Source organism: Tinamus guttatus, unplaced genomic scaffold (assembly GCF_059628265.1).
Source record: "Tinamus guttatus ecotype Peru unplaced genomic scaffold, ASM5962826v1 Tinamus_guttatus_pri_ptg000075l, whole genome shotgun sequence".
Lineage (NCBI taxonomy): Eukaryota > Metazoa > Chordata > Aves > Tinamiformes > Tinamidae > Tinamus > Tinamus guttatus.
In genome coordinates this window covers 254,945-272,449 of record NW_028288609.1, presented here as the reverse complement: position 1 = coordinate 272,449, position 17,505 = coordinate 254,945, and the positions used below count along the sequence as shown (strand labels likewise).

Genomic DNA, 17,505 nt, shown 5'->3' with positions numbered 1-17,505 from the left:
TTTAGGGTACAAAACAGCAGCTCCTTCAGTTTTGACTGTTCCTCCAAACTTTGTCTTTTAGTCTTATGTCACAAACCCCTAACAGTCAAGGCACAGGCTGCAATTAGAGAAGATCTTTTTCTGAGCAGTATGACAGCGGTTTAAGGGAGCTGGATAAACTCCACAGGCCTTACTGCCCCACAAACGGTGACTCAGCCCCACAACTTGCCTGTGAGATGTCTGAAAATAAAGAACGGGAACATTTTTATTTCTGTGCATGTCTGGTGTTTGAAACAGGGATGTCATTATAGATTAGGGTTTATGTTTTCCTTCTGTGACAAACAAACCCACAGCACACACCCCACGTCTTCAGGATATATCTGGTGCAAATGAAGCTCTTTGTGCTGCCTCTTTGCGCAGCTCATTACAGGGTAGGAGCCATGGATGTCATGATTAATGCCAACATACTATTTAATATCATCTACTTCTGTTGAACTTTTAAAACTGAAGACTTTTAAAGTGTATTACCAGCAGCACAAAAATCAACCTGCCTCCTACGGGAGCTCTGTTTCACAATGAACAGAGACACCCTAAATACATCCCCATCTCGCAGCAGAAATTTCAAGCAGCACAAATGAGCTTACTGAGCTGGGAAACCTGTGCCAACACCTTGATGTTGAAGAGCAGCCAGGGCTCTTTAAGGGCCACTGAACTGTTCACCTACCCCCTCGGAAAGACACGACCTGAAGCAGCTTAGAGCTAACCTTGGATTTTAAAAACGACATGTCTCACACACAGCAGCATAACTGAGGATGTTTGGTGCACATTCCTCTTCCCACACCTCATCCCACCAGTCTGATTAACCCAGGACTTGTCTCACACCTAAACACGAAGAGTTCACATCCTACAGACGTTTATTTTGGCTACACAGTTGCTTTTAGGCCCTGCCCATCCATACTTCTCATGCTCAGTAAATTGCCCACATCTCCCAAACAGGACAGGGAAGGGAGGCGTTTGCTGCCCTTTGCTCACACAGAAAGGTAGAAATGGCAAAAATAGTCTCTAAAATTTATAGGAAACAAAAATGAAGTCAGACATCCTGCAGCTAAGGGAAACTTGGAGTCAAGTGACTGCCAAGCAGGCGGGTAAAGAGCTCAATACAGAGATCCCCTCACCAGCAGTGCTGGCATTGCCATGACTTAATCATACCCCAGACCACGTTCTCCGACTTTGGATAACTCCCACTCCCATTATCGCATCCCACGGTCACCTTGTGCAAGACAGAAGGGTGGAAACAGCTTGAGCTTTTTCCAGGCTGGCTGCGTTTCTGGCAGCGGTTGTGTCTGCACCCAACCGCTGTGCCTTTATTTACCTCTGAAAAGCTTTAACGGTAACTGCACTTACGCTGCGACGCCTCAAGAACCTGAATTCAAGCTCTGGTGGCACCTTGCCACTTCTCCTGGAGAGCAAAGCAGAAAACACTGCACTGAGCGGAGGGGGAACACGACAGACACCAAACCCTTCCCCACCCCCATGGACAGGCCCTGCTCCCATCCAACACAACGGGCTGGGATGCTCCTCCTTCCTGCTGGCACAGGGCACCCGGGCATTTCATTCCCTCTGGCCGGAGCAGGGAGGTGGCCCTCATGCAGCACCGCGCTGGGACCTGCCAACAGCCACCCCAAGCTCTGGTCCCGGCTGTTTGAGCAGAGACCTGGTGTTCCAGCTCTATTCCTGCCTCCCTACAAGCAGCTCGGGCAGCAGCAGTTGCCCCTGCCCCAGGGAGCCCCGCGAGCAGCCAGCCCTGCAGGACGTGCCTGGCCACCAGCTGCTGCTCCTGCTTCTCGGAGGTTTGGGATTTTAGGACGGACACAGGCAGGAGCCCAGGGCCCAGCCTGGATCACGGGCCCCACCTAGCGGCTCCCGGCTCGGATGGGGAGAGGGAACTGGGCTTCCCAAAGGAGCAGGCTCGGAGCGGGGCTGGAAAGCACCAGCTGGAGACACAGCTCTAGGGAACGAGCGTGCCGGACACGGGAGCAGCTCCCTGCCACCCAGGCTGGGATGTAACAGATGCAGATGGAAGTGGAATGAGAACAAGGACATTCACCTGGGAATAGGCAAGGACAGCCGTGACCCAGGGGACAAAGGACAGGTCTGTATTTTCTCAGGCATCACATGCACAGAGGAACCAAGAGAGCAGGGGACCATGCACGGAGCGCCGCTGCTGACACCAGCTCGGCAGAGGCAGCAGCCCCGGAGCAGCTTCCAGCTCTGTCAGATGCAACATGCAAATCCCACCTGTTTGAACCCGTTTTACAGAGAGGACCTCAGCCCAACACACTGGTGACAGCGGGAGAGACCACACGAGATGCCAACACCAACACACCACAGGGCATGCTAAAGGGAGGGAAACAACCTCCAAAGCAGCACACGGCCATTCCCAACACAGGCCAAGAGAGGAACTCGGACAACACAGGGAACGAGCAACTGGATGCCAGAAAGGCAGGACCAGGACATGAAAACTGCACAGCCTGTCCAAGAGCTCAGTATCACACACAAGGGTCTAGCTTAAAAGAATTCAAAGTACCTTATTTTAATTTCTTGACATGGTAAAAGTTTACATACTTTCATCTGGCAGAGAGCTGAACAAATTAAAAGGAATCGATACAAAGAAACACAAGGGGAAGTGCTGCTCCCAGACAGCAGCTAGAACGCAGTTGGTTTGTTACTGAATATTTATTAGCGGGAAGACTAAGAGTTGACTTACTACAAACAACAACAGAAGAGGCTATAGAAAGGGCCAAGGGCCCTCCACACTCTGGGCAAATCCCTGGGAAACCAGCAAGAGACAACATGGCTCTTCGATGGGGAAGCAGAAAGAACCAAAAAAAAAGGGAAAGAAAAAAAAAAAGTTCATTCCATTTGTCACCGTATGTTACAATGAAGTTAACACAACTATTAAGGCTACTGCACAATAAGAATATACGGGTGTAACAGCGAGACCTGGGAAACAGCAAGGTTCCAGAAACAAATGATTTAGCATTCCCTGAATAAGGGACTTAAGTAGAAATACTATAAATAAGAAAATTTTGGAGTCTGCAGCGTTATGGGCCCATTTCCCACACACAAAAACTGACGCAACACAACCAGTCATTTCCAAAGGGGTTTGTAATGGACCATGAAACGTTCCAGAGGCTTGGAGGAGTCACCAGGCACACGAGTGCACCGTTTTGCAAGGGAAAGTCTACGAGGTTTGTGATGACACCAGGAGGCTTTGGCCACCCTCCCCTCCAAGGAGCAGCTGCTGCAGCTGCTCCCAGGCAGCAGGGAGCACAGCCAGGAGGTGGCAGGACACGGCCTGACCATGTGAGGAGACTACCAGGACTTTACTATCAGAGCCCTGTCCCCTCCCCTCTCTCAGCCCAGGCAAAAACATCTCACACTTAAGGGGCACCAGGACACTTGGTTTTACCCAAGAAAGTGGCTCTAGTCAAACAGCAAACAGGAGCAGAAGCCACCTGGGCTCCTGAGCAACCAGCCCTAGTTAAAAGCGCTGCCTCCCACTCTGCACCGATTCAGCTAAAATTCACAAGCTGGAGACAGACGGGACTGGCTCTGCTGAGCAAGAGGAGCCAGGGAAGGAGCGAGGCCCCCTCAGTGGCCCTGCAGCCCAGGAGGGGCAGATTCCCCTGTCGTTACAGTCAGCGCAGGGCACGGGCAGAGGCATCGGGCACTGAAAAGAGCCGGCGTCTCAGCCGCTGCCCCAGCACCCGGGCTTGGCCTCGTGCTGCTGCCCCATTGCCAGGGACACCCACGAGCCAAGGGACAGGGCAGGACAAGGGCTTGGTCACTAGCAGAGCTCCTGCTCAGGTAGGAAGGAAGGCATGAAGGAATGTTCCTGCCTGGCTGGTGCTCTCGGCTCTGCAGTAGCCTCTAGGGCACCCCAGAGCAGCGAGGCCTTCTCGTTACCAGTTACTAGAGGGAGGGAGAGCTCCTGAGACCTGAACAAAACCAATCACAGAACTAGGTGAGAATTTCATTAGAGTTTAACTAAGAGTGCGATACTATTTCCAGCCAGTTTCCCATCTCGATAGTCACGTAACAAACCAAGGCAATGACGGTCTTTAGTTGACTGAACAGTTCTCAAGTTCAAACGTTGACACTTAATAGAGGGTCTCAGCATTGCTGCTCCGAGGCCTCTTGATCTTCTCAATGTTTTTAAGGATCATGTCATGCAAAGTGACCTGTAAAAAAGGAGAGCACAACTCAGACAAGGAGGGTAAGTTCAGTGCTGGTCTTTCACAATAAGCACTGGGCAAAACAGCAGCACAACTTGTGTTCACACACTCAGCCCCTGCCTGCATCGCAGATCGAGTTAGAGTAAGGGCTTCTTTCAGCAAGACCTTGCTGAAGTCACTGAGTGTTACGCTAAGGAGAAAGCTGCTTAAACAGCCAGTATATATATGTACATTAGCATGATGAATACTCCTGTCAACGCTGAGTTGGGGACCCGTCTGCCTGGAAGACACCAGCAGGTCTTTTTGTCAAAGCCAAAGCAGTCCAGGGGAGCGGACAGGCTTCTTGCCAGGGCTAGGGATAATTCCAGGAAAAGCAGCCCAAAGATGCAGACTGCTTTCCCCACGCTGCTGCGCGGGGAGCCGCCCAGAGCCCCCCTGCTCACTCACATATTGATTCCTCAGCTCTGAAATGATGAGACGCAGACTGATGTACTCCTTCTCATCGATCTCCGTCACGGTGCGGCGGTAATCCTCCTGCGGAGAGCACGCGCACAGCTGAGCGCCCCGAGCCCAGCTGCACCTACACCCATCGAGGGGAGCTGGTACAACTTGGACCAAAGAACCCCCGCTTCATCTTCCTCCCTTCTAACACAGACATCCTGCACCCCTGTATGATCCCCTCCTCCCACAGGATCCCCAAAGCTTAGAAAGGACAGGGATGAAGTAGCCCAAGGAGTCCCAGAAAGCAGCAGCGCACGACGTGTAAAGTTCCGTTTCCCTGTTTACTCACCACATGAGGGTACTTAGCTATTTTGGAAACCAACTTTGCTCTTGTGATATAATATCTGGAAGAAGAAAGGTGAGACTAAAGGTCAGATAACTAGCAGCAAGATTTCTTTCAAGCCCATCCTGACCTAGAAAAAACACCTAAGGGACCATTCCCAAGCAGGTTACTTCTCCCAAGAGGTCCCAAGACAGATTCTGCTCTTTCACACCTACCTAGAAATCTGGTCCAGGTAGGATGCAGCCTCGCTCTCCACAGTTCGAAGCTCAGCCACCGTTTCCTCCTGCAAGGAAACCAAGGAGAATGGAGTTGGCCTTGAGGGCTCTAGGACTGATGGCCCTTGGGAGCACCATTTCAAGCTCAGATTTGGATTTTAAAACCTAAACCATCCCCGTGACTATAGCCCCTGGATACAGTCAAGTGGAAGGTTCAGAGGAACCAAAGAAACCCACGTTTCTGGAATGCAGCTCTCCCCTCTAGCACAGGGCCTTACCTGAATAGAAACACCAAAGTTGTTTCCATCTTCTATCCTGGGGATGAGAAGTTGCACCCACATTTTGACCTACAGCAGAAGGGAGGATGAGGGCAGAAAAATCACAACACTGAGCCACGCTAATGTCCAGAGGTAGCTGTCTTAGAAGCATTATGAAAAGCCTCCTAAAATCCTGTCTGTGTCATGCGGCTCATGATAAACTCCCAAAAGTCCTTCCCATTTGTGCAAAGCTTCCTAGGAAATTTTGTCTCCCCTGTGGCTGGGAAGCCACGGCAGAAACACAGCTCCTCATGAGCTCCTCTCTTGAGCACAGCAAATGAACTCCCAGCAGGTGCCTGTGATCCTGTGCAAAATGAGGGTGATGAAAGGCCTTGAGGAAGGAGCCTGCATAACCAACGTCCTCCTCCCACATGAGCTGAACTACAGAATCCCCAGAGGCCTCACCAAAAACATCATTTCCCTCCACTGACTTTCCAGGCACGTTTAGAAACTGGAATAAACATCCCACATCTCTGCTTTACAGAATACAGAGGGACCTGCTCCCTCCGCTCGATAAAGCCCTGCCTCTCAGGGAGCAAAAGGTCTCTCCTGCCTCCCCTTGCCCCAGCGCTGAGGGCTGCAGCCCGACCCACCGTGTTACACTTCTCGATGAGCAGCCTGATCTCCGGTTTCACCTTCTCAATGATGTCCACCAGCTGCTGGTTGCTCTTCAGCATCCCGTTGGGCATCACAAACACTTTGGTACCTGGCAGCAGAGGAGACAAATACCTGCAGGAGCAGCACGCAGGAGCAGCTGCAGATCAGAGCAAGGGTCACCTGAGCATCTTATCTCAACGGCTAGAACAGGCACCGAGCCAGGGTACAGCTAACCTGCAGGAGAGGGGAAACTCAACGTGGGATCACGGTCACTACCGTGAAAGAAAGAGGAGAGAGATGACAAAACTGAGACAAGAGCTAGAGATCTCCAGGCTGCTGCGGCTGCTCACAAAGGATTTCCCTGATGCACATGTAAGAGGCACTTCTGTCTCGGCTTCATCCAGAGCCTGATCCCTTCCTTCAGCCACGGAAGGTTTAATTAACACACAGACACCAGCTGCCTATCGGCACGCCAAGCTCAAGCTAAAACTGCTCGTGTTCATCCGAGCGGGCCCAGCTCTGCTCCCAGGAGCTGCAGCCTTGCTCCTGGGCAGCAGGACACCCACGCACCACGAGAGGCTCCAGGGGAAGGTCTGCGTGGGCAGGGCGAGCGGGGCCGCACGGCCTCGTACCCCACCGCACAGCGCGCGGGCTCAGCACACACACCGGGGCACTCTTACCCTGAAAGGTCTCTTCACGGTCTTCCAGCTTCCTCTTTTTCATATTTGGCTAAAATATACAAAACGTTTTACTCACAAACTAGCCGCAACCTAAAACAATGTTGCAAAGGAAAACTTTTGAGCCTCTGCTATGCTCCTGGTTTCTATGTATCTTTTAAAACAGGAAGGAGGACTGCAAAATACAGTGTTACCTCCAGTAGGCTTCCCAGGCTCTACAGACCAATTCCTAAAAGCCTTTGGGAGAGCCATGGCCTGTTGTTAAATGAGAACATCCTAATCAAACACAGAAACCATGCAGATTTAATTAACGGGAGGAGGTATCGCAGCCAAGAGAGTAACCCTACCCCATCTAGTCCATCGTGGCTGTTTGTGAGAAGGATGGGGTCAGGCACTGGGAGGTTCATGTCCGAGTGGATCTGAGTGAGATCATGAATATTCAGGATGGGCTCCTGCAAAATAATGCAGATTTGTTAATTAGAAGCTAATGACTTCTGCGTGCTGAATGCAGTTAGTGGGCAAAAGATTCAGGCCTCCTTCTGATACATCTGCAAAAGGAGGAAAAGTGAAAAAACACCCAGCAGCAGAGCTGTGTGACCCCCCAGCCCAAGGGGGGAACAACAGCTCCAGACTGATCAAAGCCATCCCCAGCTCCGGGCACGAGGAATCCCTGGGACACCACAGCATTGAAAGCTGGTGAATATTCATGAAAAATAAGTGTGCTGGGTCCATAGAGAAAACCAGAGAATGAAACAATCACCCTCTATGGTCAGCAACTCTCAAGCGTGCCCAGGATAACCTGAGACACTGCTCAGCTCTTTGCTAATAAGGGGGAAGGCCCGAGGAAATAGGTTTCCTTGCCCCTTGGCAGGTCACTTTCCAGCACACGGCTTGAAGATGTGCAAGGATACGGATGTACGGAACTTACCTTAAGGAAGCCATCAAGTTCTAACAGCTTCTTTGGGAAAAAGTTTGCCACCAGATCTTCAGCCTGGGAGGGAAAGAGCAGAGCGAGGCCTGAGGCAGCGCCCGAGGCCTCCCGATGGCGGCGGCTGCCCGGAGACATCGGTGCCTCCTGAGCAGAGGCCGGGGGTGCCCGCGGGCCGGGGCCCGGGCCGCCCGCTCACCTCGCCGGTGATCCGCTCGCGGAAGGAGTCCACCTGCAGCGGGGAGAGAGCGGCGCTCAGCGCGGGGCGGCGACGGGCCCGAGCGCCGGGAAGGCCCCGCGGGGCCTCCCCGGCGCCGCGAGGGCCCGAGGCGCGCGCGAACGGCGCGCGGGGGAGGGGAAATGGCCGCTCCCGGTCGGGCGATGCGGGAGCGTGGCCCGGCCCGAGGTCCGGTCCGGTTCGGGCCTCACCTTGAGCTTCACCTCGGGGTCCACCTTGAGCAGCGAGGCCATGGCGGGCGCGCGGGCGGGCCGGGCCGTGGTGCCGCCTGCCCCTCCTCCCCCGCTGCGCCGCCGCCGCCGCCGCAACTGACCTCACAGAGCGGCCGCGGCCAATGCGCGCGCGCGCCCGCCGCCCACGTGACCGCCGCGCAGGCGCGCCGCGCCGCGCCGGGGGCGGGGGAAGATGGCGGCCGCCACGGCCCCGCCAGGGCCGCGCCCGCGGGGCCGCGCCGCGGCGCGTCACGTCCGGCGCGCGGCGGAAGCGGCGCGGGGCGGCGGGCGGGCCGGCATGGAGGCGGCGCGCGCGGGCGGCGCCACGGCGCAGGTGAGCTTCGTGTGCCAGCGCTGCAGCCAGCCGCTCAAGCTGGACACCTCCTTCAAGATCCTCGACCGCGTCACCATCCAGGAGCTCACGGGTAACGGCGGCAACGGCGGCGGCGGGCGGGGCGGGCGCCGCGGGCCGCGCTAACGCTCGTGTCCCCGCAGCGCCACTGCTGAGCGCGGCACCCGCCAAGCCCGGGGAGGCGCCCGACGAGGAGAGCGGCCTCGCCGAGGTACGGGGCGCGCGGGGGCGGCCGCACCGGGCGGCGGGGGGCGGCCGCCGCTCACGCGCTCTCGCTCCGCAGGAGGCCTTCGCCGAGCACCGGCAGGACGGCGTGTCCCGGCGCTTCGTCCCGCCCGCCAGGTACGGCCGCACCGGGCCGGCTGCCCCCGGGGCCGCCCTGCTCCGCGGCCTGTCCCGGGGCCACCGAGGGAGGCGGCACCGAGGGGGCCGAATGGAGGCTCTGTTGAGGCGCTGCTGTCCCCTTCCCCATCCCGCTCCCTTCCCCGTCCCGCTCTGATCCGACTCCTGAGCACCCGGCAGAGCAAGGAAGCACCCGGCGCGCTCACACCCAGGGTGCTCAGTAGGGGTTAATTAGCCGTCATGTTCCCTTTGGGAAACGTCACCTCCCCTTCCCGTGTCCCCTCCCCGCTCCTGGTCTGGCCCCACATCCAGGTCTGGCGGCACCTCGATCCCCCACGGCGCTCACTGCGGCTCCACGTCCTTTTGCAGGATGATGTCAACGGAAAGCGCCAACAGCTTCACCCTGATCGGAGAGGCGTCCGACGGAGGCACCATGGAAAACCTCAGCAGGAGACTGAAGGCAAGTTTCCTGTGAGCCGGGGAATAAAGATATGTCCTGCCATAGCGTCAGCTTTTCTGTGTTTTCTGCAAGATGCAACTGGAAGAAGCTTCTTAAGGCTTTAGCCTTGAAGTATTTGTGTTCAGTTCAGACTCGGGTGCCTGTGAGCAGCTGAGCGAGCGGAGGCTCCTTGTTCTCCTGGCACTGTGGCCTGCAGCGCTGTCAGCAAGGAGGTTCCCTCGGCCAAGAAGGCTCCCCTGGCCAAGGAACAACCCGCAGCTCCTCCAGCTGCCCCGGGGCTAACGGGGGACTCTGTCTCCAGGTGACCGGGGACCTCTTTGACATCATGTCTGGGCAGACGGACGTGGATCACCCGCTGTGTGAGGAATGCACGGACACGCTGCTGGACCAGCTGGACACTCAGCTAAACATCACGGAGAACGAGTGCCAGAACTACAAGTGAGTGACCTGGAGTGATGTGAGTTGATTCATTTGAAAGGTAGGGAGGGAGCAGTGATTTGAGGATGGATTTTAGCATTAATAACCTCAGCACTTGTGTCTAAATGAGATGGAGATCTTACTTTTGGAATCCTGTGATAAACAGCATCTCACGCTGAAGCCTGTGAGCCCTCAGAGTGGCCGATGCCACCTGCCCAAGGTGCCTGTGTGGCAGCAATTTTAGTGTGATTTAAAGGCTTCACCATTACAATGACAGGCAGTAATGGATCCTGAGTCACCCTCTTGCTCCCTTGTCCACCTGCATTCCTGTCTCAGGATGCAAGATTAAATGAGCTGCATGAACTCACGTTTCTTGTTTGTGCTGCGGCTTGCGTGTGCGCCTGTCACACGCTGGGACTGCTGGCAGGGGGAGGTTTCCAGGGCTCCTGGTAATTGTGTGTCATTTAGGAGATGTCTGGAGATACTGGAACAAATGAATGAGGACGATAAGGAGAAACTGCAAACAGAACTGAAAGAACTTGCACTGGAGGAAGAACAACTGATTCAGGAGCTGGAGGACGTTGAGAAGAACCGCAAGTTGGTGGCCGAAGACTTCGAGAGAGTCAGGGCAGAGGCGCAGAGACTGGAGCAGGAGGAAGCTCAGTGAGTCTGAATTACCAGTGTGGTTCATGGCAGTGATTATAATGAGGAGAAACCTATGAAGTGTCTTTTTCTTTGCAAAATTGAAGTGGATCTGGCCAGAAAACCTTATATTCTATACGAGCAATAACTCTTCTTCCTAAGAAAAGGGCCTTCATAAAGCACTTTGGTCTTGTTTTTATTTGCAGGTATCAGAAAGAATACTGTGAATTCAAGCGGCAACAGCTGGAGCTAGATGACGAACTGAAAAGCGTGGACAACCAAATGCGCTATGCCCAGATGCAGCTGGACAAGCTGAAGAAAACCAACGTGTTCAACGCAACCTTCCACATCTGGTAACGCAGACGCTCTTTGTCTTGCTAGGAATCCGCAATATGGGACTTTTTAAAAAACAGTGTGCAGATAAATAGCACAGGAAAGGTGCTAATCGCATCTTCGTTAACCCCCAGCAAAGACTGGCCACGTCTCCTGGGGGTTCCAGGGGAGACGTTTTCCACGCCGTGCTCTGTGTTGCACGTGCAGAGCAGCAGATCTCCCCACGGAGGCTCTATGGACTGTGACAGCCCAGTTATTGTTTTATGAACTCCTGCTTGATAAAAACAGAACGATTGTCTTGTAGTTTTATACACTTTTTAACTAGGGGCCTTAAATCCTCATTTTGTCTCGTTATGAAACGCACACCAATAGCTGTTAGTAGGTGGCCCCTGTTTGGTTAGCATGCTAAAAGCTGTTCCTGCTCCAATGAGCTTATTTATAATTCCTCTTATCACAGGCACAGTGGTCAGTTTGGCACAATAAATAACTTCAGACTTGGCCGGCTCCCCAGTGTTCCTGTAGAATGGAATGAGATCAATGCAGCCTGGGGGCAGACTGTGCTGCTGCTACATGCCCTTGCTAACAAAATGGGCCTCAAGTTTCAAAGGTACCCGCAGTAAAATGCACATTTCACTTATGAACCACATTAAAAACTGTTCAGGCTCATGTCTCTCTGAACCATGTCTCCTTGCAGATACCGCCTCGTGCCCTACGGTAACCATTCGTATTTAGAGTCCCTCACGGACAAGTCCAAGGTAAGAAATCCTGCAGTTCAAAAGCCCCAGGAAACGACCTCACGTTGCACCGATCCCCGTCATGCCCCAGGTCCCTGCTAAACGAGGCAGAAAACCAGCTCCCGAGAGAACATTTTTATGAATCTTCAGCAGAGAAGAACTACCTGCCTTGACTTCTCTGACGCTGGCTGCATCTCATTCTATCCTCTGATGTCTGTTTCAGGAGTCTTGGCCTTCTTAATGCTATTGGTTGGCAAAAGGCATGGTTTAATGTGGCATATAGTGGGATTTCGTAAGATTTTCCTGATTAGGAGCCCAGCTCTTATCCTGCATCACCACCAGTACCCGTGGCTCTTACCCCAGAAGACACTACACTTACTTCAAGCCATTTCTAAACAACTTATGCCAAGTGCTTAGACAAAAAGACTAAAAATCTACAGCAATAATATCCAAAATTGAGTGTTTTGGGTAATTCGAAACTAATCTTTTCTTCTAGGAGCTCCCCTTGTACTGTTCTGGAGGCTTAAGGTTTTTCTGGGACAACAAATTTGATCACGCCATGGTGGCTTTCCTCGACTGCGTGCAGCAATTTAAAGAGGAAGTAGAGAAAGGTGAAACTCGATTTTGTTTGCCTTACAGGTGAGTGTTGCTATAAAACATGTCAAACGGTGCCTCCCGCAACGCTGCTCGCTGGGCTCTGATCGGGCTCCAGCCCTGCTTGCAACTGTTTCAGTGCTGGTGTCAGGGGGTGCAGGATGAAGTTACATTTGGTCAGAATTCAACTGCAATTTAAAGCTAGTTCCTCACCGGAAAGCCTGAATCTTGCTAGTCTTACAATTCTATTGTTACAAAGTATTCTTACCCAGGCTAGTAAGAGTGTCACTTAATAGTGTAGTACTTAACGTTTTAAGATGACTGCTTGGAATAGCAATGTGCTAATAAACTTTGTGTGTGATACAGGATGGACGTGGAGAAAGGAAAAATTGAAGATACAGGTGGCAGTGGTGGCTCTTACTCTATTAAAACACAGTTTAACTCTGAGGAGCAATGGACAAAAGCACTAAAATTCATGTTAACTAACCTGAAGTGGGGTCTTGCCTGGGTCTCATCCCAATTCTATAACAAGTAACTGTGTAAAGAACTTGTCCAGATGGCTGTAGAGTGCTTGCATTTTGTTGGAGAAAAAAATGAAATTAAGTTGTCTCTTACTATGAACTAGTACAGTATGTTTACAATACCAAAAATCCACAAGACACTTTATTTAAAATATCATTATTACAAGTAGTATATGGAAAAGCAATATGTAAAGTTATATCACTGGGCTGAACAGAATAAAATTTTCAGCTTTTAGATTAAAGGGGTATTTGGGGGAATATATGTATATAGTATTTGTATATAGATTACTGTCATATTCTTAAACACCACTGCATTTGCTATTACTGAACATATAGACTTAAAAGAACATGTAAGCTAGAGAAATGAAATGCTACCACTACAGGGAAATGTGGAAAAATATCATGGAAGCTCTGCTTGGTCTCTAAGAGTTAACTACAATTCAAAATAAACTATTTTCTGAAATCTTATCTGAGTACTTAACATTGTGCCCCTGAACTTCGCCAAGGTTCGACGCCTCTAGCTGTGGTGTGTTAACCATGTGCACTGCTTTGTGCAGCCTGCTCTTGCCAGGAGGTGCAGAGGAACCTTCTCATAAACCCCTGTTCCTCACCAAGGGTGCGCGAGCCACAGCATAAACATCCTCTGGATATGGGGATTAATTACCAAGCACGTTACTGTTCACATCTGCCCCTTCGCAAAACAAGGCTCCTCTTACAGTTTTCTGTTTCTTCAAAGGAAACATATTCCTAACCTAGAAGATAGAGCCTTACAATAGGCTTTGGGTGCCAAAAGAGGTATTTTTAAGTTCTACTTTGTTCCCGTGTCCCTCCAAAGCATTAGCGCGCAGTCTGCACGGATACACTTTTCTAATTAAAATAAAGCATTTGCAACATTTCAAAACACTTTGTTTCCAGAAACAAAAGTAAAAACAACTTTCTTTGGATTTCCTGTGCAGTATCATGGAAGATGGAGTGTTAGCAGTGATACAGAAGCCCGTTACTGATACGCTAGGGAATGGCTACAGAAGATAAATTGACATTAGCGGTACAGTTCTGTTCTCTGGGCTCCTGCTCCACTGCTCCTGCAGTGCTGCTTTGGAGTGGTGCTGCCAATGATGTGTGTCAACACTGCGTAGGAAAATTCCAAGATACTTTGTGAAGTAATACCAGTGATACAGTTTAAATGCTCCACAACCTAAAAAAAAAAAAAAAAACTCTTCTTTGCAGTGCCTAAGTGACATAAATTTACCTAATTACTTAAATCCCCCCAAATCTAACTAAAATAATAGTGCTGCATGGACACATACTAGAGGATCTTTGCTAAAAGTTAAAACCTTTCTGTATGTTGGGGGAAGAGTAGTAATAGTTTCCCCCTCTGTTTAACATTAATTATTTTCACCAAAGAAGTAAAGAGCTCCTGGGTACAATAGCTGCTTATCACAGTATTTAGCACCAGTTTGGGCAGGGGCTGTGTCTGCTCCCCCGCTGTCAGTGAAACCCTCTCTCAACGTTTGTTCTAGTGGGAAGGGGCTGAACTGGGAGGATCATCTGACACTGTGGAGCCAGCGCGTGCCGTCCCGCTGAGCTCCCTGCACGTCCTAATAACCTGCTCCCAAAAGCACACGCACTTCTCACCAATAAACTGAAAGATGTCACCTCTTTCATGTCACTCCCAGTACAGTCTGGCTCCTTGCTGGGCTTAAACAATAATATAATAAAACAAGCTTCATATTTTTTCCACCCAGAGCTAATTTGTTTAGAAGTGACTGTACCTGATTCCAGTGCTTGGGGTTTAATATGAAAGCACTTGTGCTGATGATTCCAACAGCCAAAAGCATGAAATCTTCCTTGACTGTCAGGAACTTTGCTCTGCACATGGAAAAGTGTTTTCTGGAATAAAATGCTGCTCTAATTCAAAAAGTGCTACTTGGGTAGTTTTAAAAGTACAGGCTGTATAGAGATTCAGTTAGAAAACTTCCCTAGCTTGCTTTAAAGCAAATGAAGTGGTTTCTTCGAACTGGCAAAACAAAAAAATCCCAAACCCCACAAAAGTTTTTAAAAGGGAAAAAAAAAAAAAAGCCAAAAAAGGTATAAGAATTAGGCTATTTCTTAACTTTATGTGTTTCGTTTCACATACTTACTGTACTCGGTAGTCAGGTAAGCTACTTACACCTGCAGCTGGCTTGGTGTTGAATTTTCAATCGCAATCTTCAGCAGGGTATCGTAGATGGCATCTCTCGTAAGATAGGAGAAGTCCAGCACGTGCATGCACATCTCGTGCAGTGGCTTTGCAGGAAGCAGGCAGCCGTTATGTCCTGGTGCAAAGATCACACATAGTCACCAGATATCTGGATTCATAAAACTAGAGAGAAGAGTTAGTTACTGTAAGAAAGGTGACAACTGTGCTTTGTTTCTGAATGTCACGGGCCCTCTCAACCTCAGTTTAGTTTCACTCCATTGTTTTACTGTGTCTTTACAGTGTGCACAGTTATTAAGACATCTGTTTCAGGGTAGTTCTAGCTCTATCTTGCTCTTTTTAAAACTTATTCTACTATTCTCTATTACTGCTCTTACCTAAGACCTCTAGAAGCAACTCAACATAAGTCAAAGGAGTTGACACATTGATCTGGAAGTGCAGAGCTTTTAAAATGGCAAGTTCTGACTCGAGCAATTCCTGCTTAGTGTATGAGTATTTTAAGGACTGCAGAAACTTTAAAGCTGTGTCACTGTTAACTATCTGGGAAGGAAAAAAGCCAAGTTATTTTCTATATTGGTATGTACAGTAAGTCAGTTGTTAAGAATAAAATACTTTCTTACCTTCTTTGATTTAGGTTAAAGCATGGACAATTGCAATAGCAAAGCTTCCCGTTTTACCTGCAGACAGCTCGACCGAGTAACTTGTCTGTTAAGCTGCCATGAGAAGTTCAGTCCTTTATTCCAAAAACTCCCCCTCGAACAGGTCTAAGCCTATAACTGCTCTCCAAAGCCACCAAGAGGTTTTAGCTACCCCCTCCTTCCCCCTGCCCAGTGACTGGGAATAGCTACTGCCAAATAGTTACTCAATGAGTGACAATGAATCTGCCCTAAACGGAAGAGCCTTATGTTCCCATTCCAATATTCTTTGGATTTCAATATACTACTGACTTTCAGAGAGGAAACCTAGAGAGAGATCACAAAAACTATACATTAATACATGAAACACACAAATGGCAGCGCACTGCTAAAATAGTTCCTAGAGTTTGGAGTGGGGATGTTTTACCTTATAGTGCAAGGAGAGCTTGCTGGCAAGCTGGACGCACGACACGAGCCGCAGGACGAACGTGTCGCAGATCGCGTCCCTGCGAGAGCTCCAGCCCGTCCCTTGTCCTTGGTCGCTGCTCTTCCTGGCCTCCCTGGAGGATTTAAACGTTTGTTCTACCTGTTTAATCATAAACCTGCAAAACACACGGTCCTGTTCTGGGAAGCGCCAGCTCCACGCGCGCTCCGGATGCGGGTGCGGGGTATATCCCGGGAGGCGACGGCCGCGCCGCCTGCTCGGGCTGCGCGTTACCTTTCGAGTATTTCCACCGCTTGGTACCTTGCCGCCTGGTCCAGGTGCCACTTCTCGGACAGCAGGAACACGAACTCTGCAGGGAGCAGAGCAGGGGCGGTCGGGGCCGGAGCGCCCGCCGCCCCGGGCGCCCGCGGCGGGGCCTCACCCACGACGGGCGCCTCCTTGAAGCGGCCGGCCTGGCGCGGCAGCGCGCCCAGGTGCCGCTCGTTCTCGGCGGCCAAGCGCATCAGCGTCTCCTCGATCACCTCGGCGGCCACCGCGCCGAACGCGGGGCCCGCGCCGCGGAACCGGCTTGCGGCCCGAGCCGCCGCCACCTCCATGGGCGCCTCAGATCCGGACCTGGCACCGACCCGCGGCCCGAACTGCCCCCACCGACTCGGATCCGGGACCGACCCACGGCCCGAACCGGCCCCGGACCCGCCCCCTTCGCGGCGCCCGGAGCCCCCTCCGCGCCCGCCCCGGTCACGCGGTCCCCGTGGGCCAATCAGGGCGCGCCGCTCCTCGCGCCCGGCCACGTGCGCGCCCTCACGCGGGGCGGGGCGGGGCGCGTCACGTGCGCGCGGTGGGTTGGCCAATCGCGCGCCTCCCTCCGCGGCGCCGGATGTGGCGGGCGGAAGCGGCGGGCAAGATGGCGGGCGAGGCGGCGGTGGCGCGGCGCATCGACCCGGCGCGGGAGCCGGGGCTGAGCCCCGAGCAGCGGCGCTTCATGGAGAGCGTGGAGCGCGCGCAGCGCCAGCGCGCCCTGCAGCGCCGCCTGCGCGGCCGCAACGCGCTGCTGGGCCTCGGCATCGGCGCCCTCGTGCTGGGCATCTGTATCCGAGCGGGCAGGGGCGGGGCGGCGGCGCGGCGCGGCCCGGTTCGGTTCCGCTCGGTTCGGCTCCTCGCCGCTGTTTTCCTCAGCGCCCGCGGACGGCTACACGTTCTACTCGGTGTCGCAGGAGGGCTTCCTGGACGAGCTGGAGCAGGAGGCGGAGCGCGCGCGGGCCCTGGCGCGGGAGCGGCGCGGCGCGAGCTGAGCCCGGACCCGCGGCCGGACCAGAACCGCAACCGTCCCGACCCGCGGCCGGACCAGAACCGCAGCCCTCCCGACCCGCGGCGTCCCGGCCAGGGAGCCGCCCTCCCCGCAGCCCCGGGCTCGGCAGGGCTCCCGCCGCCCCGCACAATAAACACGGAGCTCGGAGGCGCCGCCTGGGTCCCTCCCCCGGCCCCGGCGGGGTTTCGCGGTGGACGTTACGCAGCCGCCGCACGGCAGGACGCGGGGAGCCACGCGGGGGTTCAGTTCGTCTTTATGAAACACTCAGCAGACACCAGCTCGTAGTAAAAGGCACCGGCTCCGCGGCCGGGATGCTGCGGGGGGAGGCCACGTCCCGGC

The 17,505-nt window shown here is 52.9% G+C and overlaps 4 protein-coding genes across 4 annotated transcripts; 2 read left to right on the top strand and 2 right to left on the bottom strand.

Moving 5' to 3' along the window:
* Positions 1 to 4,007: 4,007 nt before the first annotated feature.
* PSME3 (proteasome activator subunit 3) lies at positions 4,008 to 8,214 on the bottom strand. Its single transcript, XM_088519878.1, has 11 exons — positions 8,165 to 8,214; positions 7,935 to 7,967; positions 7,736 to 7,798; positions 7,155 to 7,259; positions 6,811 to 6,859; positions 6,127 to 6,239; positions 5,495 to 5,563; positions 5,217 to 5,284; positions 5,008 to 5,062; positions 4,665 to 4,751; positions 4,008 to 4,223 (listed from the first exon to the last, which is right to left on the bottom strand). The coding sequence occupies exons 1-11, from the start codon at positions 8,204 to 8,206 to the stop codon at positions 4,143 to 4,145; spliced, it is 765 nt and encodes a 254-aa protein (XP_088376004.1). The 5' UTR covers positions 8,207 to 8,214; the 3' UTR covers positions 4,008 to 4,142.
* A 259-nt stretch (positions 8,215 to 8,473) lies between these two features.
* On the top strand, positions 8,474 to 12,749 carry BECN1 (beclin 1). The gene is made up of 11 exons (XM_088519877.1): positions 8,474 to 8,610; positions 8,681 to 8,748; positions 8,821 to 8,879; positions 9,249 to 9,339; positions 9,641 to 9,777; positions 10,225 to 10,419; positions 10,605 to 10,751; positions 11,189 to 11,338; positions 11,426 to 11,486; positions 11,962 to 12,104; positions 12,426 to 12,749. The coding sequence occupies exons 1-11, from the start codon at positions 8,484 to 8,486 to the stop codon at positions 12,592 to 12,594; spliced, it is 1,347 nt and encodes a 448-aa protein (XP_088376003.1). The 5' UTR covers positions 8,474 to 8,483; the 3' UTR covers positions 12,595 to 12,749.
* Positions 12,750 to 13,375: 626 nt separating this feature from the next.
* On the bottom strand, positions 13,376 to 16,453 carry CNTD1 (cyclin N-terminal domain containing 1). The gene is made up of 7 exons (XM_088519920.1): positions 16,279 to 16,453; positions 16,131 to 16,206; positions 15,840 to 16,014; positions 15,155 to 15,317; positions 14,751 to 14,895; positions 14,353 to 14,449; positions 13,376 to 13,775 (listed from the first exon to the last, which is right to left on the bottom strand). Exons 1-7 carry the CDS (start codon positions 16,451 to 16,453, stop codon positions 13,620 to 13,622), a joined length of 987 nt encoding a protein of 328 aa, XP_088376046.1. The 3' UTR covers positions 13,376 to 13,619.
* Positions 16,454 to 16,760: 307 nt separating this feature from the next.
* Positions 16,761 to 17,154, top strand: COA3 (cytochrome c oxidase assembly factor 3). The gene is made up of 2 exons (XM_088519842.1): positions 16,761 to 16,945; positions 17,043 to 17,154. The coding sequence occupies exons 1-2, from the start codon at positions 16,762 to 16,764 to the stop codon at positions 17,147 to 17,149; spliced, it is 291 nt and encodes a 96-aa protein (XP_088375968.1). The 5' UTR covers position 16,761; the 3' UTR covers positions 17,150 to 17,154.
* Positions 17,155 to 17,505: the final 351 nt, after the last annotated feature.

Excerpts from the sequence above, each read along its gene's own strand:
- PSME3 (XM_088519878.1), bottom strand. The coding sequence starts at position 8,206 with ATGGCCTCGCTGCTCAAGGTGGACCCCGAGGTGAAGCTCAAG. Across the intron at positions 6,240-6,810 it reads CCGTGAAGAGACCTTTCAGG|GTACCAAAGTGTTTGTGATG; the intron begins GTAAGAGTGCCC and ends CTCTGCTGCCAG. Across the intron at positions 4,752-5,007 it reads TAGCTAAGTACCCTCATGTG|GAGGATTACCGCCGCACCGT; the intron begins GTGAGTAAACAG and ends TGCTCTCCGCAG.
- BECN1 (XM_088519877.1), top strand. The coding sequence starts at position 8,484 with ATGGAGGCGGCGCGCGCGGGCGGCGCCACGGCGCAGGTGAGCTTCGTG. Across the intron at positions 8,880-9,248 it reads CGCTTCGTCCCGCCCGCCAG|GATGATGTCAACGGAAAGCG; the intron begins GTACGGCCGCAC and ends GTCCTTTTGCAG. Across the intron at positions 12,105-12,425 it reads CGATTTTGTTTGCCTTACAG|GATGGACGTGGAGAAAGGAA; the intron begins GTGAGTGTTGCT and ends TGTGTGATACAG.
- CNTD1 (XM_088519920.1), bottom strand. The coding sequence starts at position 16,453 with ATGGAGGTGGCGGCGGCTCGGGCCGCAAGCCGGTTCCGCGGCGCGGGC. Across the intron at positions 15,318-15,839 it reads AGCTCTCCTTGCACTATAAG|ATAGTTAACAGTGACACAGC; the intron begins GTAAAACATCCC and ends TTTCCTTCCCAG. Across the intron at positions 13,776-14,352 it reads ACCCCAAGCACTGGAATCAG|GTTGTGGAGCATTTAAACTG; the intron begins GTACAGTCACTT and ends TTTTTTTTTTAG.
- COA3 (XM_088519842.1), top strand. The coding sequence starts at position 16,762 with ATGGCGGGCGAGGCGGCGGTGGCGCGGCGCATCGACCCGGCGCGGGAG. Across the intron at positions 16,946-17,042 it reads CGCCCTCGTGCTGGGCATCT|ACGGCTACACGTTCTACTCG; the intron begins GTATCCGAGCGG and ends CAGCGCCCGCGG.